This window comes from Arachis hypogaea, chromosome 18, assembly GCF_003086295.3.
Source record: "Arachis hypogaea cultivar Tifrunner chromosome 18, arahy.Tifrunner.gnm2.J5K5, whole genome shotgun sequence".
In the NCBI taxonomy this organism is placed as follows: Eukaryota; Viridiplantae; Streptophyta; class Magnoliopsida; order Fabales; family Fabaceae; genus Arachis; species Arachis hypogaea.
The window spans coordinates 125,059,270-125,083,263 of NC_092053.1; the positions used below are offsets into that span (position 1 = coordinate 125,059,270).

Here is a 23,994-nt window from a genome sequence, read left to right on the forward strand (position 1 = left end):
GTGATATTTATTAACCGTCAAAAATACTATTTATTTTAACATTTATTGGTCATAAAAAATTCTCAACAAAAATTTTTAACAAAGAATGAGATGAAATCTTGAAATTGAAGAATAAATTGAAATTTTGAAGATAATAAATGAGTAGTATGATCCCAAACTAAGAACAGTGTGATGCCAAAATTAAAGGAGCCCAAAAAAGAAGAAGAATAGTGGAGTAAATTGAAAACAAATGAGTGCCAAAATTGAGGAGTAATTTTCTACGGTCAAATTATTCATCAAGAAAACATAAAAAATTTGACATTTGTGATATTTGTCAAAAATATATATTAATTTTTACACTTAATTATGAATGTTAAAAAAATGTTAAAATAGCTTTTTTTTTTTTGTAGTGGTGGTCATTAATAAAACCAATGAAATGTAATTCTATAATAAGTTGTAAGCATTAATTATAATTGATATCATTTGATTTGAACTTTTATTTAAATATTTAAAATCAGGTAAGTTTAAATGAAAGATCACGAGGATGATGATATATTGAAGAAGTAAGAGAAGATTTACAAAATTCGAATCCATCTGCGAGGAACATCATCAATGGAAGCAATGACAACAAGATTAGCTTGCACACGAAGCTTAGCGAGTGATCTGAGGAGAACACGCACCGCTATATAGAATTCATAATCCCTTGGAATTCCCCACGTACATCATAGTCGCATATGCATTCTTATTCTAGTTCTTCTTCTCCGCACATACCACCGCCACCGCCACTAACACTAACGCTAACCATCTCGCATTACTCCTACCATTTTCCCAACCTTTCATAACCCTAACTGGAACGCGATTCTATTATTAATAATAAAAAATAACAATAATCCCTCCGTTTAACTTGTTGTAATAACCGTACACCTTCTTCTTCTGCTTTTGTTCTCTTTATTAATTTAATTTCTGTTTGTGTGGGAATTGAAAGGAAAGCAGACAGGGAAAGAAGAGAAGAGAAAATGAAGAGACGAAGAGGTGATAAAAATGTATTTAAAGGAGATGATACAGAAAGTGAGATCGATAGCATTTAAAAAAGAAGATTAATTGACAGTAAATACTAATATGCTATGCTTATTATTTCTACGGCACGAGACAGTTAAAACTTCAGATATTGATCAACAGAAATAACAGATCATATAACAATATACGAACCGAAATGACGATTATGTACAACAATAACTTTCAACGAAATTGAATTTTAAAATCGTGCTTTTGTACTCTTAAGAGTACCTCATATGAAAAGATTTTTAAGTATATTATTGTACTCTTGAAGTATATGTATATCAGTATTCCAATTCTCATGTTTATTGAGATTTATATTAAATAATTCACATGATTTAGACGAAATGATAAATAGGGTCGTGAATATGCAATTCATTACGCTGCATACTACTAGTTACTTCTAATTTTGATTAAATTTGTCATGGATGAATAATCTTTGTATTAGATTATTTCATATTTTATGTGGTCATTAATAAAACCAATGAAATGTAATTCTATAATAAGTTGTAAGCATTAAATATAATTGATATCATTTGATTTGAACTTTTATTTAAATATTTATTTTTAATATACATTAAATTAATAAAAATTTATTTAATGTAATACTAATAGAAAATAATTTTGTGAAAATTTAATTTTTTTTATTGTAGACAAAAAGGAAATTACATTTTTTTTTTCTAAAAATTAAAAAGTTGTTGAATATTAATTAAACTTTTAAGCTGTAAATATAAAGTTTGGTTCAACCTCTACAAAACTTATTTCATAGCTACAAGTATAGTCTCTCTTTTGTGTCTTTTTAGCAATGGTGTCAGGGATTTTTGTAGTAAGTGTCATAGTTTCTATCAAATAAAAAGTTAATCTGCAACTGAAAGGGTACTTGGAATAAACAATATAGCAATCAAGTAAACCGTACATTTGAAAATTTTTCCAACATATTATTGTTGACATTTGACACTAACCTAAACAAATAAAAGCCAAAACTAGCGGTAGACAATGTTTGCATTAATTAATTTAGAGTAATATCTCAAATAGGTCCCTAAAGAATTCACGTTCGGACATATTTGTCTCCAACCAAATTTAACTAAGATTTTGTCCTTGACTTTCTGACTTATACACCAGATACGTCCCACGCCAGGTTGACCCAGTCAGAATTAACGTTGACGTCCTACGTGGAGGTAACCTGGCTGACGTGTCCGGTTAAGTGGGACATGTCACTTCCAGGATAATTTGGTCCCCATTCAAGCTGGACAAAACGACGTCGTATTGGAGCAAAGGAGAACGACGTCGTTTTATAAGGGACAAACACATCCCGCGATGGAGGGCTGTGCAACTAAACGACGCCGTTTTATTTGTGAAGCCAATTTGATATACAATTCTTTTTATATTCAACCGTTTGGTGAAATTACTCCATACCCCATTAGTTCTGCTAGGTTTTACGAAGAAAACCCTTCCATACCTCCATCAACATTGTCCATATGCATTGCTCTGTCCATACTCATTTGTCTGCTTGATCGTGAAAATGGTTGTGAAGGGGTCGTGAAGGCTGTTGGTTCCACACCCAATTGATCAAGGTTAGTGAAAAGTATTTTTTACTTGATTGTTTTTGAATTTCTGATTTTGGTTACATGCATTGTTGTGGATAGTTGTAGTGATTAGTGATATTGGATAAAATAGGAAATGAGTTGTACTTCTTTATTTGTTGGCATTTAGATGTACGAAGATGTGGTCTCGGTGTTTCATCATGGTGAAAGCTTTGTTCGAGATAACAAAGGTGTCTTGGTGTACATTAATGGGAACGTAAAAAGGTTTCCCCCAATGGATGTTGACCTCATTTGCTTCTTTGACTTGAAGAAACTTTTTCTGGACTTAGGATACCATGATTACAAAGCTATGTATTGGTATGATCCCACATCTGAAACCCTGGAGTCTGGTCTACACCCTATTCATGGAGATAAAGAAATCAGAGCCTTGCAAAAGAATAAGATACAGAATGAGGATACGGATGAATTTTACATATATTTTGACCATCCGGTATCGGAAGGGGTGGAGGAGATATTATCTGATACTGATGAGGATGCTGCGGATTAGTTGTTGAGGACGCTGTGTTGGACAATGATGCAGACATTGAGAGTAGTTCAAGTGATGATGATGGGTATGAATCTACAGAATATGAGCCATATAAGCCCCCACCCTCAGGCTATGGCTTTTCTGTCTGAGAAGAATTGAAGCATATAATTTCAAGAAGAAAGATGAATAGAAACAAGGAGATGAAAACCAAGAAAGGACTTAGGGTTTCTGAGTAAAGAAGAAAAAGGCAAATGGAGATTATGAAAAATATGTATTACACACCTCTCTATTTTAAAACAAGGACTTCCTATTTATACAAGACTCATACTAACAGAGTCTTACTTTTCTATCTTGACCTACACTAGTATTATTACCCAAATTTTTCTTAGTGTACACTATATCATTTATATCCCCCCTCAAACTTATGATTGGTCTTGGGACCACTCTAAGTTTGTACTTGAGCTTATCAAAGGTTGCTGCTGATAAGGGTTTAGTCAATATATCAGCATCTGCTCTTGACCTGGGATATGGACCACATGTAGTTCATTGCTTTTGATCTTGTCTCGAATAAATTGTATATCAAGTTGGAAGTGCTTTGTTTTGTCATGTAACACTGGATTGGAAGCAAGCATTACAGTGCTTAAGTTGTCACAAAAAATTGTTGGAGATATCTGAAGTTGAACTTTCAATTCGAGCAACAAGTTCTTGATCCAAACTGTCTCTGCTACACATGCTACAGGACTTCGAAATTCAGCCTCTGTCGAGCTCCTACTGACAATGATTTGCTTCCTACAACACCAAGACACAAGATTAGAACCTAAAAAAATGCAAAACCCAGTAACTGACCTGCGGTCTTCAAGGTCTGATGCCCAATCAGCATCAGCGAACCCATACAATCTGAAGTCTGTATTTTTATGAAAGAGTAATCCTTGTTGCTTAGTGCCTCGAAGATATCGAAGAACTCTTTTTAGAGCCTTCCAATGTGCAAGCAAGGGTTTATGCATAAACTGGCTAAGCTTGCTCACAGCGAATGAAACGTCTGGTCTAGTAATTGTGAGATAATGAAGACTTCCAACAACAGATCTATATAGTCTTGGATCCTCAAATTCTTCCGAACCTGTAGTCAACAGCTGAAGAGATGATATCATGGGAGTTGGCATTGCACTTGCCTCTCCCATGTTTAATTTTGAGAGTAAATCATTCACATATTTTGTTTGAGATAAATGAATATGTCCTGCAATAGTTCTTCTAACTTCAACACCTAGAAAATAACTCAATTCACCTAGATCCTTTAATGAGAAAACTGTATTTAAGGTTTTAATCATCAAGTCAACTTGAGTTGAATCACTCCCTGTAATAATGATGTCATCTACATAGCATAGAAGATATATGACATGATTGGAAGTGTATTTCAAAAACAAAGAGGTATCTGATTTTGCAGCGGTAAAGCCAAATGTTTCTAGAGTTTTGTTCAACTTTAGGAACCATTCTCGTGGTGCTTGCTTCAGACCATATAGGGAACGATTTAGTTTACACACTAAGGTTTCAGAATTGACTTCAAAACCCTTGGGCTGCTGCATATAAATAAGTTGAGATAAATCTCCATTCAAGAAAGCGTTATTAAAATCAAATTATCGAATAACCCAACCTTTGGATAAGGCTAAGCTTAGCACAATTCTCACAGTAGTAGGCCTAATCATTGGACTAAAAACCTGGTCAAAATCAAAACCTTCACTTTGTCCAAAGCCTTGTGCAACTAATCGTGCTTTGTATTTTTGCACAGATCCATCAGGATTCTTTTTAGTGGTGAAAATCCATTTAGAGCCTATGATTTTAGCATGAGGTGGTGGCAACACTAGGTTCCAGGTATTAGTTCTCATAAGGGCATTATATTCTTCTTTCATAGCCTCATACCAATGTGGTATAGTAAGAGCACTAGCTACAGTTTTTGGTGGTCTGTCTTCAGATTTCTCATCACTATGTTTAGTTAAAAAAATTTTGGGTTTAGAGTTGCCTGTCTTCGATCTGGTTTTCATAGGGTGGACATTAGTGTTTGGTGAAATGGGAGGATTTTGTGGTACACTATGACTGTGTTGTGAACTATCACAGGGTAACTGCCTCTCTATAGTAGAACCAGGAATAGGGGTTTCATGGTGCAGAATTGAAGGAGAAACTTGATTAGACTGAGAAATTTCTATATTAGGGCTAATGTTAGCACTATTACTTGACTTATGAAGAGTGGAATTATGGGAGGGCTGATCATGAAAGATTGTTTGTGTAGGCAAACCTGCATATGCTGGTATAGTAGGAATAGTCTGAAAAGAACTTTGATTAAGAAAATTATTATTATTAGATGAATTGACAAATAATTCTTTATATGGAAATATAGATTCATCAAAGGCAACATGTCTACTAATAAATACCTTACCAGTGGGTGACAAGCACCTATAACCTTTGTGATTGGCTGCATATCCCAGAAAAAGACACTTGTGAGATCTATAATCAAACTTATGTCTGTTATAGGGTCTCAGCAGTGGATAACATGTGCTGCCAAAAATTCTCAAATGTTGATAATCAGGAATCTGATGAAATAACAATTCATATGGTGTCTTACCTTGGAGAACAGGAGTGGGTAATCTATTGATTAAATATGTTGCAGTAATTACTGCTTCATCCCAAAAGGTAAGGGGAAGGGAAGCTGTAGAAAGCATTGCCAAAGCTGTTTCTATAACATGGCGATGCTTTCTCTCAGCCCTGCCATTTTGTTCATGTGTATGAGGACATGAATATCTATGATATATGCCATGTTTAAGTATAAATTCTTTAAAACTATTGGAGCTATACTCTCCTCCATGATCAGTTTGTAACTCCTTCAATTTATGTCCTGTTAAATTTTCAATAAGAGTCTTATATTGTAAAAATGCAGTATATACCTGAGATTTAGATTGTAATAGATATAGACAAGTGTACCTACTATATGCATCAACAAATATAACATAGTACCTAAAGCCAAGATGAGATATAATAGGAGCTGTGCCCCAAGCATCATAATATACTAATTGAAGGGGTGCAGTATAAGTAGTAGTAGAATCAGAAAAGGGCATCTTGTGTAATTTCGCATAAACACAGTTTTCACACAACGAATTATCAGAAGTTGAATTAAAGGAGTCAATTGTATTCGGAGTAATAATATTGCATTTATTTAAGACTGTGTGTACAGTTTGTTTGGCAGCATGTCCCAGCCTCTTGTGCCACAATTCAAAAGAAGAACATGTAATAGCTAGAACTCTAGGTACAAAATTTAAAGGAGAAAAATGAGGAACAGCAACATTAACGAATTTGTAGATTCCTCCTCTACGAAATCCTTGCATGAGAACCTTCTTGGAGAACTGACATTTAACAAAGCAAACAAAGGCATGAAATTCAAAGAAAACATTGTTATCTTGAGCGAATTTAGAAACACTGATTAAATTTTTTGTGATCTGTGGTGTGTGAATTAACTTTTGTAATTGGAACCATCTATTTGAGTCTTGTGCATAAAGAATTGAATTTCCATAATGTTTGATAGACAAACCTGATCCATCACCTACAAGAACCTGATCTGGCCAGAATATTCTGTGCTGGTAAGTAGGTTGGAGTGATTTGGGGTGACATGGTGAGATGCACCTGTATCTGGGTACCAAGAAGTGTCTGCCACTGATGAGGAACAGCCATATATGCCTCAGGATGATGAAAGGATGCTGTAGGTGGTGGTGGCGTGGTGGATAGCACTGGTGGTTGTGTTGATTGTGCAGAGGATGAAGGAAAATGGGATTGAGGTCTGTAAAGGGGTGCAGTGGGATTTGAGGGAGGAGGAATTTGTTGATCAAATCTATGATAGCAATGCCAAGCAATATGACCCGTACGACCACAAACTTGGCATTGTGGTCGAGAATTTGAATTAAAGAACCTGCCTCCTCGAGAGAACCTACCTCCTCTGCCTCGTCGTCCTCCAAAACCCCTTCCTTGATTGATGGAAGGTAAAAAATTGCCTTGTGTCAAATGAGCCTGTGCCATTAGACTATCTGAATTTTGAAACTTATCTACCATATCATCATGAGTCATAATGAGAGTTTCAACTTCACTTAACGAGTACATTTCCGATTTTGCATTCACAGTAAAGATTAGCATTTGATAATCAGAATTCAGGCCTTCAAGAAGTGCTTCAATATGCTCTGCTGATGTAAGAGGGCTTCCTAAAGCCGCAAGAGAGTCGGCAACATGTTTGATTTTGAACACATAATCAAAGGCAGATAATCCATGTTTCTTGATGAGTTTCAATTGTGCCTTCAATTGTTTGATTTTGTACAGGGTTGATTTAGCAAAGTATTCTTCAATCTTTTTCCAGATTTGAAAACTAAAGGCACTACCTACCATTTTATTTTTGAAATTCGGATCAATTGATGCAAGCATCCATGACATGAGGTTGGAATCATCTTGCCTCCACTGCTTGTAGTGACCATATTCTTTTCCAGCAATTCGATCTTCGTCAGAAAGGTATTGAGGAGGAATTTTCTCTGGTAAAAGATGATCTTGTAAATCTTGCCCATAAATGGTAGCCACAGCTTGTTGTAACCAAGTCTTGTGATTATTTTCGCCAAGTTTATCTCCAATCGGGGTGAGTAGTCGTTGATTCAAGAAGGATGCAGTAGGAATAGATGTGATGACATTTTGGGGGTTGTTGTTACTGTTGACAGAGTTGGAATTGGAAGGTGATTCAGCCATTGAAGAGAAAAAACCTAGGCTCTAGATACCATCTGAGAAGAATTGAAGCATATAATTTCAAGAAGAAAGATAAATAGAAATAAGGAGATGAAAACCAAGAAAGGACTTAGGGTTTCTGAGTAAAGAAGAAAAAGGCAAATGGAGATTATGAAAAATATGTATTACACACCTCTCTATTTTAAAACAAGGACTTCCTATTTATACAAGACTCATACTAACAGAGTCTTACTTTTCTATCTTGACCTACACTAGTATTATTACCCAAATTTTCCTTAGTGTACACTATATTATTATATTCTGATTCAAGTGAATATGAGGAGTGTACAAAAAAAAATGGCAGAACGAAAGGGAGAAAAGGTGATAAGGGAAAGAAAAAAACTACAGAGAAAGCTACAAAGCCAAATGTCAATGTTACCAAAGTTGCCAAGGCTAAGACTCAAGGTAAAAGGGCAGGGTATAAGAAAGATGGATGTGTTGTAAGAGGTGGAAGTGGGCCTGATGTGAGGAAGAAGAGTGAAGCTGGGCCAAGTGCCGTTGGACCTGACAGTGTTGAACCAAGCCCAGATGACAATAGTGGGCCTAATGAGGGTAATGGGATTGAACTTAAGAAACCTTCAACTTTTGCAGAGGAGATTGGAGTGGAGCCAAGGGATGAATCATACATAGATTTTGAGTATGAATCACAGGCCTTCTTGACTCCTCCAGACTCAAGTGATAAAGGGGGTTAAGGATTTAATTGGCCTCAATATGATCCAAATGCAGAATTTGGGGAACTTCAATTTCAGTTGAAGATGGAGTTTGAGACTTTAGACCAGTTCAAAATGGCTCTAAAGGACTATACTATAGCTGAAGGCAGAAGAATATTTTATATCAAGAATGATAAGAGGAGGGTGAGGGCATCATGTGTTCATGGAGGATTTATGGCTAGAAAGGAGATAAAGAAGGAGAAGGCCAAAGCAAGACTAAAAGCTAAGAGAGAAGCTAAGGCAAAGGAGGATGGATCAAATGGAGGCGAAGAGGAGAATGCAGCTGATGACATTACAGCTAAAGCTAATTCTACTGAAGCTAACCCTAAACCGGTGGCTGATGTTGTTGTAAATGATGGAGTTCAGGGTGACCAAGATCAAAATGCTAGCAAGACAGGGTCTGAGGCAGTAGGTGATAAAGAACAACATGAGAAGAATGATTGTCCTTGGATTATCTACTGTGCTAGGAACTCTAGGTCCAGGGGCTACCAGATTAAAACCTTTAATCCCGTGCATACTTGTGGGAGAGAGTTTGGAAGCAATATGGCATATCAAAATTGGGTTGCAGAAAAGTTATAAAAAGACTTCTAAGTCAGCCAAGGCTAACCCATGCAGAGGCCTGGGATCATATAAAAATTGATTATAATGTGATAATTAGTGAGAAGATGTTGTATAGGGGTTTGAAGATGGCAAGAGAGAAGTATGTTGGTAATGAGAGGGCTCAATATGGAAAGCTTAGAGACTACCTACAAGAACTACAAAGAAGCAATCATGGTTCAACTGCTCTGTTAGCAATGGAGCCTATTCCCCTACCACCAGTCAGACTGCATCTGGAATGTTCAAATTCATCCCAACACCGGGATTGAACCAATATAAGAAGAAATGACCCTTTTAAGAATTAGTGTGCAACTTATTATAAACACCATGTTTTGCTATGTTGGACAAAATAGAACTTCTTTGTTTGGTTTGTTTTGGTTTACTCTGTGTTAAAGACCATAGACCTTCTGTTTAGTTTGGTTTCCTTTTGGTGTATGTTGAAGGAAACAGACCTTCTGTTGTTTCATTTGATTTATGTTGCTATTGAACCAAAATACTTGTGTGGTTACAATGTTTTGAATATCAATTAAGTCACCCTTTTGATATATGGCTGAAACAACCCAAAAGCAATGTATTTCTTTTATTCTATTTGACCACAATTAATTAAATCAATTTAATGCATACCCATCTAATATCCGTCTAACCAAAAATACACATTTCAATACAATAACTTGATAATTAACATACAATCCAGTTTGTCTACACAGCCACCACAAAGATACAAAACAACCACACCTACCAATGCACCAACTATTACACCCCTAAGAAAATCAAAACCAGTATGCTTCTTCACACATTGGTTATCCTCATCTTTCTTCCACAACAGATCCTCCAATTGCTTCATTTTCTCATCCAGGCCATCGTTCAAGCTTACAACACCTTCATCACCCGCACAAGTGTCCACAGAAGCCAATCTATGTCCTTCGACTACACCATCCATCGCATACCCAAAAATCTCATCAAACCATGCAAAAAAATCACAAAAACTTTGCTTTTCTTGCAATCACAATAACAAAATGGCAAATAATTTTACAGACCCATGGCAATTATCACACATGCCACATCAAAAACACTCTCCAGTACCTTGAAATGGGGACAACCAAAAACCAACCTATTCGGGTTTTCTGGCGCGCGACCTACATAACACAACATATGTTCTGCACTTGCACTTAGAATGTTCTCCTTTTCTCAGTCGACCTCTTCCGAATCCAATCGTCGCATTGTCAACACTCAACTCACCACTAATACTTCTTCCACATCATCTCTGACTTGCAATTGACGTCGTCCCTCCACTAGCCATCATCAACTACACAGCTTTCACCCCACAAAGCTGCAAGAGTTCAATGTGATACCTAATTTTAAATTGGCTTCACAAATAAAATGGCGTCGTTTAGTTGCACAGCCCATTGCGGGGACGTATTTGTCTCCTACAAAACGACGTCGTTCTCCTCTTCTCCAATATGATTTCGTTTTGTCCAGCTTGGATGGGGACCAAACTGTCCTGGAATTGACACGTCCCACTTAACCGGACACGTCGGCCAGGTTACCTCCACGTAGGACGTCAACGTTAGTCTTGACCGGGTCAACCTGGCGTGGGGACGTATCTGGTGTATAAGTTAGAAAGTCAGAGACAAAATTTTAGTTAAATTCTATTGGGGACAAATCTGTCCAAACGTAAATTTTTTGGGGACCTATTTGGGGTATTACTCTAAGAATGGATAAAAAAAATTTATGTCATTTAAGTTTATTGTATTATAATATGTTATGCAAAAATATAAATCTAAACTCTTGTAAAATGAGAATTACAATTGGTAGACAATAGATAAAAAATGACATTTGCAGTGAAAGAGTAAGTATGCGTCATTTGCGTTAATTAATTTTAAAATGGATAAAAAAATTGGTGTAATTCAAGTTTATTGTATTATAATATGTTATGCAAAAATATAAATCTAAACCTTCACAAACCTATAAAAGGCAAATTACCATTGGTAGACAACAGATAAAAAAAATGACATTTGCAGTGGAAGAATAGGTATGCATTGAAACGTGTCATCATGTTGTTGCTTTGACCGCGTTTTCTCTTGGAACCACCAAAATGCAACTTGCATTTTTGGGTTGCAGACAAAATCCAACCTAGGTTTTGCGAACATATTATGGTAGGCTAGCAGGACTTTGTTGATTAGAAAACTTAATTGATTAGAAACTTACAATGAGATCACTGCAGCCGCACTAACAACAATCGGGTTCATTCACATTTTGTGAATAGACAAAGTAAAAGGACACTCTACACTATTGTCTACTCTAGTAGAACGATGGAGGCCTGAAACTCATGCGTTTCACCTTCCGGTTAGCAAAGTCACTATCACTCTAGACGATGTGCTACATATTTTTGGCTTGCCAATTAATAGGGACCTCGTGACGGACAAATCAGACAATAGTCATTCGTTCTTGGTAGAGAACTGCATGGCAATTTTGGACAGGCAACCTCGTCCGCACGATCACACATTGGGGAAGGTAAACCTAGCATGGGTTTGGCAATGTAGAGATACCGAACCATTAAACACCCAAGAATCTATCGAGCGGTATGTTCGGGCTCACATATTCTACTTGCTCGGAACTGTGGTGTTTCCTGACAAATCGACCAATTCGGTTAACTCAAAATTCTTACCTCTTCTTCGACACTTCTATCATATTCCTAACTACAGTTGGGGACAGCTTGTCTAGCACATCTATACAGGTCGTTGTGTCGTGCATAACGATACAACTGTAAGGAGATGGATGACCCATTGATATTGCTGTTTGTTTGGGCATGGGAGCGTATATCATGGATAGCACCTGTTCTCCGCTATCAACTACCAGTTGTTGGTGTACTAGTTGGTCAACAGTAATGGTTATATTTTTCATATGCGATTTCATCCTTTTTTATATTTTGAAAATTGATTATAACCAATGTCAAATGATTTAGGTGGAGTCATTGGCGCCGATTAAGAAATTGTGTGTAAAAATTTGCGACACAATTTAGACACAGTTAGATGATAGGCTGTGAACGACGTACTTGCTATTGATTTCTTTTCATATTATTTATATTTAATAATTTAACTGATTATTGTCTTCTTTATTATTGTGCAGTTTATATGGCGGCCATACGTCGGATTTGATGTTTTTGAGGACCTACAAATACAGTTGTAGATGTGCTCTACAAAGTGCCTGTTGGTGTCGTTCAAGTGTATTGAATGGCACCCAACAGATCAAGTGATGTGCTAGTCGGGCTTCCACAACCTCCGCCAGACAATGCATTCCAGATTGGAAAAGCGTACTGCAAGCGGTTGACCGGAACACAGTGCCATGACTGGATGGAAAGGAACAGTTATTGGGTCGATATGGGGAACCAGCGCTTCCATCAACTACAAATAGGAGATGAAACTGATGACTTTCATCCTTCTCCAATGTACTATGATTGGTACACAAGAACATATCGTGATCACCTAAGGTTGTCAGGGAGAGTTCTGCAGGCAGACCCCACGGCGAATCAATCAAAGCCACTGTCGCCATCCGGACAACATCAGTTTCCGGTTTATCCACCTCTCCCACCACAACATCCGTGATCTGCGGATTTCGTAGGTCGACAAAAGCCTCTTACTTCTGAATTGTCTGTTGACCAAAGGTCTGTCGATACTCGAGCTAGTGACTTTGCAATGGACCCACCAGAACGGAAACATCACTTGCATATGGTCGACCCACCGCAAACGTCCGAACCCCGTGTACAACATTGTTTGATTTGAACGAGTGTGCGCAGCTAAAGAAGGAGTTCGGAGAAGATGATATCCATTACAACGATGGGCAGGGTGGTCAACTGATTGGCTAGGACATCAATGCTTTCAGGATTTACGGTGATGGTGGAGCGAGCGCCAGGATACGAGTGCTTCTGGTATTTATGAAGGTAGTGGAGCGACGAGTGCTTCTGGTATTTATGAAGGTAGTGGAGCGAATGGCCAGGATGTGGATACTTGTGAAGGTCATTCATATTTTTTATGGATAGAAACTGTTCCACCAAAAAAATACACGCCATCTCCGTTTCAGAATATGCCGAAGAAAGGGAAGAAGTTTGTGGGGCACAAAAATTGGGAAAGAAATAGACTGCTAGAGTTTCTTATTTGTATTTAGTTCTTTTTGTGTTGTAGTTGGTCCTTTTTTTTTATTGCATGTTGTACTTGGTTTCTCTTTTTTTTTTTTTTTTTTTTTGGCATTTTCTATTTCTTTTTGCTATGTCTAATATTTATTTTTCTTTTACGTTGTGTTTTTTTCTATTTATTTTTGTTGTCTTGTATTTACTTTTCTACAAATAAAAATAAATACATGAAAGATTGCACATGAACAAACATTTTTTTTATGAAACCTTACAAAGAATATGAATTTGTGCTAATTTGTCCAAAAAATTCATTTGGTAGAGTTCTAGTTACAAAGGAAAATTAGCTACGGCCACAGCCTTGAATGCTTGCAGAAACTAGTCAAATTGATTTCATACAATAAGGTAAATAATAAACTATAGGATGAAAATCAAATCAGAGACAATCAATGAAAATTAGGAGCTATATTAACCCGAAGAAAATTTTAGGACAGAAAGAAAGATTACTAGAGTCGTATTTCAGTTATTACCATAGTTGGAGGATCTTGGTGTCAGCAGTGGCATCATTGTCAATCACCACGGCACCACCTGGTTGTCGCATCCTCCTCCTCGTCGCCGCGTAAACCCTGTACTCTTCTGCTACATCCTCGTCGAGATCATTGTTCTGAGTCAGGGCACCCTTCATTCTCTTTAGCACCACAATTTGGTGATGCTGGCTCACTTCTTTAAGAAAGTTTTCAAGCCTGTTGCCAGAGGTCTTCCATGGCATATAACACTGGCACGCATGGGCAGAGTAGGGTTCCACCACCGCCTCACGCTGGAATTGAGCAGAGGAGCACGTTGAAATTATGAAAAACTTTTATAGACAAATCCTTACTTTTTAAGAAGTATTGAACCAGTTTACTCTCAGCCATTGATTTAGATAAGCTCACAAGCATTATGATTTAGATTAATCAGACAGTCAAAATCGATTATTAAGGTCTCAACATTTTTAATTACAATATAATTCTTACATCAAAAACAACGACAAACAATGATGACAACAAAAGTAGCAGCAGCAATAGCAACATAGATGGTAACAACAATAACAAGAACAATAATCTATATCTAGACATCTATATATATAATATATAACAGAGATGTCTTTTTTATTATTATATGAACACATCCATATGACATCAAGTAAGGATTTCAACTGCTTTATTTCATTTTTCAACTTTTATAGTTAAAATTTCTCGAGTCCAATTTCATAGCTTAGTTCCTTTTGCTTTGGCCCCTTTCTTATATAAGCAATCAGCATGAGTCTTCTGTTATGAGTGTGTGATGTTCAAGAATTACTCTTCAATTGGCACTAAAATCTTTTTGAATTACTTTATTTTACTCTTATGGCAATCCCTTGGATATAGTTTGCACTACTTGATGATAATTCCTGCACAAGTGTCAAAGTTTATAACCACATAGACTTTTCCACAGCAATGCCTTAAGCTTGTGATATATCTAATTCTGTCAGAAACTAAAAATTTGGTTTTTTTCATTAATGAGTTCATTTATTTCTTTCTTTTAAAGTATTCAAATTCAAGAGCGCCTCAGCCTACTCAATAACTACACAATATAGCAAGTGAAAAGCATAACCTATATGATTTTCGCTAAAAATAAAACTTATGAAAGATGAGCAAATGACTCATAGATGATAAATATTGGAAAAACACAAATAGTTCAACAAATGACCCTATTTAATGTCATAGAAGGTTCAGTCTTAAGAAGAAAGTGACAACTTAAACCTGGTTTCACTTCAATCTTAAAAATGAGGACCAAAGGAGTAGAAACTCCTTACATTCAGGAGGGCATATTAATAAAAATAATAGTGGCTAATGCAAAGGTACAACACACAGATCAATTTTAACTGTTAAATAGTAAGTTCTTATTGAGAATATAAGAAAGACTTAATATAAGATCAATTAATTTGTACTGTCCAATACAGTAGCAAATCTAACACTTTCGGTTCAGGATGGGGAGGATTTTCCATTTTTACCCTAGATAAGCACACACTTAGCAGTAAAAACTAAATAGAATAAACAATATATCCAGAATAAAATGAAAAAAGATACTTCAAATGCTAATAACTTGAAACTAAAAAATATAATGATATAATCTAAACACCTAGCAGTAAATATAATAATTAATAACACAATCAAAAGGGAACTCAGCTGAGACAACAATATACAGAATTATTTCAAATATCAAATGCAGGGGGAAATGCTCTAAATGTTAACTGTGTAGTATTTCATTTATCAAAACCCATCTTATAATCAAAGGGATTGGCAAGCGTTCTTAATAGCTAAGCCTTATATGTCTTATTTCTTACCAATACTTTTTGTATATAAGCAAGGAATGGATGGCTTACCTCTTTTCTATATTCCCTTCTAATCTAATAAAATTTCATTTTTCTATGAATAAATAAATTAACTTGTCCTATAAAGACAAAAATCTCTTATTTAAAGGCAGCAGTTTTGAACCATTCACTAATTTATTCATATTAGAAATCAGTCTCACAAGAAGGATTAAAAATGTGACCTTTCCCCATAATGGTGCAATATCGCCGATAAAACGGCCATGTATCAACAGAATATCAGAGTCCCGCATAATTACAGCTGTTGGTTTTTTCGTGGCATTCCCACCCTCTTCTTTCCCTTATCTCTGTCCAGTTCCTTCCACACTTTGCCAAAAATTCATTCAATAGTCCCCATGTCGACTTTCTGTACAACAATCATCAAACACATGTGGCATACATGGTGGACCAAAAGGAAACAAATTATGACCAAAAACATGGTTGAATAGAACAAGCACAACAAGGGTCATCGTAAACAACCATTTAATTTAGAAGTAGCAGCTCATAGCAACACCAAACATGGGATGAAATTTATAAAAGAAAACAGAGACAACATTCATTATTAGTAGAAAACAGGAGATCACTTTTTAACAAAAATTTACGATAAATGAATCACTTAAAGCATTGAGAGATTTAGAAAACAACAAGAAGTGAATTCAATCAATTCAAAGCTACAAACTATGTTAAATGCAATAAAGTAGAAGGCACATTACCCCGAATATTCTCTTCAAACTCATCTGACAACCATTTTGCAAGAGTTAGCACGGGACACTCACTTTCAGTTTGGGAACACTAGAAACCATCACCATAATGAAAGATTTACCTAATGCGTGCCCAAAGGACAATCATTAAGGTTTTAAAGTTATCAATGTATTGAGTTTCAAAGGATTCCACTATCAAAGATCTTAATGGGTGCCCTTAGGGGACACAATAGCAAAACCTTAAAAAATAGTGATTATAATATGTTAAACCATTATAACAGTCAGAACATTAAAGCATATATATGCATAAACTGAAATAATTGATACCAAAGAAATCAACGAATGAATATCATGGAATTCCATACTTATAGGATGAGCTCAGGCTTGGATGCTGAACAAATTAACAGAACAAAGCTAAGCAGATAATAAAGGAGGATTGCTGTTCTGAAACTTCAGCAAAACAGTACGATCAAAACAGATGATGATAACATTAAAAGAAGGTTCAAATTGAATTCTCAGTAAATCAAACTACAATCTCAAAACGAAAAAAGATTTTTCAATGACAAATTATTGGAATTCAGGCAGCAGACCGTGAGACCACTTAACTGTTGAACATCAGTATTCAGATATTACAATAATAAGGATATCAACCAGTATTATGAAAATCAGGAAAATTGATACTCCAACCATTCCAAAATATCTAATACTTTGGAATTTTTGGTACATTTAATATTTAATGTATTGGATACAATTCATGTCTAAATACATTGAGTAATCAATGAACCAAATTCCAAAGTGATAGATATTTTGGAGCAGAGGGAATATGTGAATACAGAAAACCGAAATTTACAGGAATAATCTATCACACCAGTTCAATACCCTAAATCTTAGATAAAAGAGAGTAACGTAGTCTTACCTTTTCAATGAAATGCAGAGACTTCCGAAACCTTTCCCTCAAAATGAGGGAACCGATGCAATCCCATTACATTGATATTTTTTATAAATGATGAAATAATATTAATAAAGGATAGATAAAAAAAAATCAATAAAGATAAAAGAATAACAATAAAAACTCGAGCACAAGTCACAGCTACAGAAAAAAAGGTTTTAATTAAGACAAAAAAGGGTTAACCCTTGAAGGTCTTCATTTTTACAAACTCAATTTTACATCATCCAACAAATCCAGTCAATAAACTAATCTACAACAGAGTGAGTTCTTGTGGGTTTTCCATAGATTGTTTAAGAATAAGCTCAGCTCTCCGCTTCTTATCATCCCTCTCGTCATCTCTACCAGCCAAGGCCGCTGTTTGTGAAGCATCCTTCTTCTGATTCCTCATATCCAAGGACTCGTGGATAAGCTTTTTTCCAGCCCTGAACTTGAAATAAACAGTAGGTCTCACAGCTGGAAGAACTGTTCTCCCTTGCATCCCCTCATCTTCACACAAAACACCACTACTCCTCATCATCTCAATTGCAGGAGCAAATGCCTCCAACACAGAAACATGATTTGCAATCATATCAACATCATCAGAAAGCTTCCCCGGCAAGGGAACTGGAGAAACATCTTTATTATCCACAGGAGCCTTAAGGTAAGGGTTCTTATCAACCCCTTCACCTTCTCCTTGTCTAAGTGAAGCACCACCACCACTCGGCACAACCACATTAGAAGTTGTATTGCGTGTTTCTACTGAACCACTACACAACAACAACCTCTTCTGCAAGCTCAACAACGACCTCTCAGCCTTTCTACGTTGCCTGGCCTGTTCAACCTTGTCTTCCCGGGGATCACAAGTCCTCTCATCCCACATAGGCGTGTGAATATAAGTGTGAGGGTCCGGCAATGCCGGCAACCAAGGTGGTATATGCTTAGAAGGCGGTGCCTCCCCCATTTGCAAGAAACTAGGGATAACTTTCCGCTGCCGAATCACTGGAAAATTCGGTATTGGCTGAGCAAAAGGAACCTCATCACCGCAATTCACAAACCTCATAAGATCCCTAACAGTTCCTGAACCTAAAAGGCATTGACTTTGACCAGAACCTATGAAACCCTTGACCTGTTCTAAATCCTCTAACCCTAGAATCAAATCAAAGACACTACATTGCGATCTACCAGCAAGGTTAGCATAAAATTCAGCTATTTTCCCCAAGTCAATAAGGTACCTAATTGTGACATCGGAAAGTGCTTCGATGGCGGAATTCTTGACGCCATTAAACCCTGCAGATTCGCAAATCTGTGCCACAGCTATTCGAGAAACCGCACGCCCAAACTCGTCAGATGAAGCTCTTCCTGCAACTCCTCCATGGTCGATGGTCCGTCGATTAGGGTTTCCATTAGTGGAATAAGTGAACCCCATGATCACGGATAATTTGGTTAAAAGAACATCCTCATAGTGAAACTGGAAATAATAATAATAATAATAAAATAAATAAAATAAAAGTTAGATGAGTGGTGAAATAAGGGGTGTTCGCGGTGCGGTTTGGTTCGGTTTTTTAGAGAAAAGTCATCCGATCCAATAGTTTAATTAATTAAACTGCGGTTCGGTTTGGTTCGGTTTTTTTATTCAGACCATCTAAACCAAACCAAACCAATTAAAATCGGTTTGATTTGGTTCGGTTTTTTCGGTTTTTTCAATCAATTCAAAGAAAAGCCTGCCATACTATTTCACAAAATTATAACATTAAAATCATATAACACAAATATGCAATAACTAACAAAAATATTGATTCAATGGAATTCAACGACAAAAGAAATTAAAATAAATAAAACTCAGAATCACAATTTCACAAATATGTCAAGGAATTCCTAAATGTAGTAAAACAAATGAACTAACTCTATTAAATGACACAAAATAACACAAGACTAACAGAAGTGTCATTGCATTATGTAAGAAAATAACACATCTAAAGGTATATTACAAACAATAAAATTCTAGTTCATAAAGAAAATAACACATCTAAAGGTATATTACAGAAGTGTCATTGCATTATGTAAAAAAATGCAGGCAATACATAAATACATTGTGCCCACCTAGTTCTCTTGAAACTAAAAGCCGCAACCCAGACATGTGTAGAAAGACCAATTACCTTAGACAATTGCACCTTTTGTTCATCAATTATATTGATTCCAAGTTCTCTTCTTATATCCTGCCAAAGACCAATACCAGATAATGAACAACAAATACTAGGAATCAACAACAATGAACAAATAATTAAAAAAATAGAAGCAGAAACACAACAAAATAAAATTACTAGCATTCAGCAACAATGAACAATGAACAACAATCAGCAACAATGAACAAATAATGAACAACAATGAACAACAATCAGCAACAATGAACAAATAGATTGAGCAGAAATTGAATACAAATAAATCACAAAATCAACTCAAAACAAGAAAAAATAAATTAAACCCAGCAGCTCATAATCACATAATCAGAATTATTAATAAATTAAATCACAAAATCAACTCAAAACAAACAACTAAAATTAACAAAATCAGTAAAAAGCACAGTAACTCCTCAGTATTATTAACAAAATTTCAAAACAAGCAAAATAAGTGCAGAAAACCAAAAATCAATTCAGAATCACATAATCATAGAATCAGAGAATCACAGAATTTGAACTAAGCAAAACAAGCAAATTTGAACCCAGCAACTCAGAAGCACAGAATCAATCAGAGTTATTAAGAAGAAAATAACAAAACCCTAAACAAATCCAGCAACTCAGAATCGCAGAAATTATAATTAACAAAATCAAACCCTAACTATTTCATAATTATAAACCCAATATGTCTAATTAGCTTCAGATACATAGAAGGAGAGAAAATCAAACCTGAAGTCAAGTGGATGGGAAGGAGGAAGAGCACTGGAAGAGGACCAACCGGTGGCTGCTGTGTTGTGGGTGGGAGATTGAGAAGTGCTGTGTTGTCGGTGCCTGGGTGGCCAGAAACACTGCTACGCCTGGGTGCGAGGGTGGTGCTGGGGCTGGGTCTTCGTGGTGCTCTGTCCGCGAAGAGGTTCGGCGGCGTTGGGAGGAAGGGTCTCTCGCGGCGCTGGGAGGTGCTGCAACGTGAGTTCGCCGCCGGCCTCGAGACTCAAGAATGAGGTTTCACTTTCGAGGGGGGAACGGTGCAGACTGTGAGGGCCTGAGGGGAGAGCGCGACTGTGAGAGGAGATCGCCAGGTTTCACTTCCGATTGGGGTAAGGGGGAACGGTCACGCTGGGAGACTGGGAGTGGGAGGCGTGGGGTTAGGTCACGCAGCTGAATAGGGAATTGGGGGTGGGGGGGGGGGGTGGGGTGAGGTTATTTCAGGGTTTTTTAACCTCACCGGTTCAGTCGGTTCGGTTCAGTTGAGGTTTTTATGGTCAGAACCGAAAACCGAACCGAACCGTAAAAACTGCAAAACATATTTTTTGGTTTGTTCGGTTTTCGGTTTTTTGGTTCGGTTGATCGGTTTAGTTTGGTCTGGATCGGTTTTGAACACCCCTAGGTGAAACCATAGAGTTTGGGTTTCGGGTTTGTAATAAGGGGGTCTGGGACCGAGTGGAGAAGTGAGGAATTTCAGGGGGAGAAGATGGTTTGGAGCGCGTGCTGGCTTTGACTGCGATACAGAGAATAGATGAGTTCAAAATCTTCGACTTCGCAACCCAGCTTCATTTATATTTCTGTTACATTTCTATTTTTATTTTGAGCTATATTTTAAATGGATTTGGATTTAAAGTTTGAATTTTACTTTAGAGAGAAAAGTGTGATTTCTCACCATTTATTTTATAGGTGTGACTAATAATAAATATGAGAGAGAAACTATTTAAGAATAGAAAATTACACTTTACCTTCTAAAATACAAATTTAAAATTTAGAGAATCCAAATTCATTTTAAATCACCTATTATGTTATGTATAAGTTAAATAATAAAGCTACCCAGCCAAATAATTTTATCATCAAATCCAACCAATTTAAATACACCCATTTTTTTAATGTGGTTGTCGTCTTTTTTTTCTTCAACAAAGTCATTATTTTTGCTTATGAGTTATAGCTCAAATGACAATTTTTTTATACTGATCTAAGAATTTTCATGGTTGAGTCTCTCTATTTTTTATAAAAAAAAAAACAAAAACAAAATCATTGTTTTCACCAACTTTTACTTTTTGTGCACATTTTCTTCAACAACGTCGTTGTCGTTATCATCGTCGTTGCGAATTTTAATGCATAACATAAATTTTAAAAAATCACATGCCAAAAATATTAACACCCAACTAATAAAATATATGTAACAAAAAAAAGTTGATACACAACACAAAAAATTTGATGAATAATACAAAAATTTTAGTGCATAACACAAAAAAATTTAAAGAGCTACATGTCCAAAACATTGACAATCAACTAACAAAATACATATTGTACATAAATTCTGGTATACAATAAAAAAATTTTGATACACAATACAAATTTTTGTGTATAACATATAAATTTTTGAAATATAACAATTGACTCACTCAATTAACAAAATATATTCATAGTAAAAATTTTTGTGATATGGACAAAAATTTCTGTACTATGTGTAAAAAATTATATGCTAGATCAATAAATTTGTGCTATGTGCAAAAATTTTTGTGCTATATGTAAAATTTATGTGTTAGGTTAACAAGTTTTTGTGTTCTCCAACAAAAAATTTTGCGCAAAAAATGAGAAAAAGAAGAAGCAATGATGTTGGGAATAAGTAGTATGACCACAATCCAATCAATCACGTGTCAATTAGTTTGTTATTGTTATTATATTAAAATGTTAATATAATAACGTCCTTGATTAAATTTAGAGATTTATTATTGTGATAGTGATCACAATATTGAGAGATAAATATTTTATAATTTAATCTAAATTGTTCTTGGTCATAGGATTATTAAAAAGGACATTAATAATCCGGAAAGATCAATATATATATAATGGTCTTCATTAGATGAAGATTAATAGATCTCATTTATTAAATTATATATATAGATGGTGCATATAGAGATATGACCATTGAACTGACTCACTTTGAGAATTCCTAATGGTTATAATTACTGTATATTTGTCAATAGGATATTCTCAAGATGAACACAATAATAGAGTTTCCTTTGACCTGCGACTGTCATAGTAATTAACAATGTATTTATTATACTTTGATTCCGGACACCTAATACCCTAGGGTGCTAGTTGAATGGATATTGGGTATGATTTAAATACTTGTAGAATTAATGATTAGTCAATAAGGAATCCGTCAACTCTCGGTAAAGAGTTTGAGCTCTATGATTATAATGACTGAGATGAATAAAACCTTGGCCAAGGGGATTGAATGAATGAAGAAATGAGTTTCTTAGGTCATTCACAGTTCATTATAATAATAGTAACAAGTTAGAGTTTGACAATTAAACCATACTCTAAGGGTTAACCAAGAGCTGGAAAGATGGAAGGAATTATACTTTGTTCTTCTAAGATTCTTAGTAAAAATATATTACTTCATACTATCGGGTCGTTGAGGAGTGTTGCTAGACACCAACCTTGATTAGTAAATTTAGTATGACTAATTTACTACCCGCTTAGTATTGAACCTATGGGGTCACACACTAACGAGTGTTCTAATCTTTGCTGTAGAATTATTTAATTATTAATTTGATTTGATCAAATAAATAATTATATTAATTCAAATGGAATATTATTATATTTTTTGCTAGCACCAAGAATATAATAATAGTATGATAATTGAGAATATTATATGAGATTTGAGAATAATTAGTTATTCTATTTCTAAACTTGAATTCTAAATTTGGATGAAATCGTAACTGATTCTGTTTTAAATTGAGTTATGATATGATTCATAAATTTGAAAGATTCAAGTTTAAAATAACAAGATATGATTTAAATTTGAATTGAGATTCAAATTTAAAATCAGAAACAAATCTCGTACTATATATATGTATGCCAAGAATAGAGGAAAACATGAGAAAGACAGAGAGAATAACAAGGGTTGTTATTCATTTACCTCTACGCACATAAATGTATGTGAGTCTAATTCTTGGAGAAGAATTTTATGGTGTGCAAAGAGTTGCAAGAGGTTTCTCAATTTAGATAAGATGTCCATTGGTCAAGGAGTTGACAGCAAAGGTTGGTCTCGGTGTGGATACGCATAGCGCCTTCGTACCATCGAAGGAGAAAAAGATTTTTACTAGCGTACTCAGGTATTTAGATCTGATCTATATATTGTATATTATTGGAATAAAGTTTAAACACAAAATAGATCTTTAGGATTACCTTTTTTCTTCCGCTACGTGTTATGAACACATGGTAATCCTTCAAATGACATGTGTGTGTTTTTTACTAGTGACAACTTAGTTGGTAGGGGTGAGCATAGGTCGGGTTGATTCGGGTTTAAGGTTAAATTAGAACTGAACCAATTGAATTGTAATTGGTTCGGTTTAATTTTGATTTGCATTTTTTTTTGTATCCGAACCAAACCAAACCGATTAAAAACGGATTGGTTCGGTTCGGATAATTGGGTACTCGATGAAACAGAAATTCATAAAAAAA

General features: G+C 35.6%; 1 protein-coding gene across 1 annotated transcript; it reads right to left on the minus strand.

The window, feature by feature from the left end:
• Positions 1-17,519: 17,519 nt before the first annotated feature.
• LOC112771003 (transcription initiation factor TFIID subunit 8) lies at positions 17,520-21,053 on the minus strand. The gene is made up of 3 exons (XM_025815537.2): positions 20,260-21,053; positions 19,513-19,572; positions 17,520-18,824 (listed from the first exon to the last, which is right to left on the minus strand). Exon 3 carries the CDS (start codon positions 18,780-18,782, stop codon positions 17,628-17,630), a length of 1,155 nt encoding a protein of 384 aa, XP_025671322.1. The 5' UTR covers positions 18,783-18,824; positions 19,513-19,572; positions 20,260-21,053; the 3' UTR covers positions 17,520-17,627.
• Positions 21,054-23,994: the final 2,941 nt, after the last annotated feature.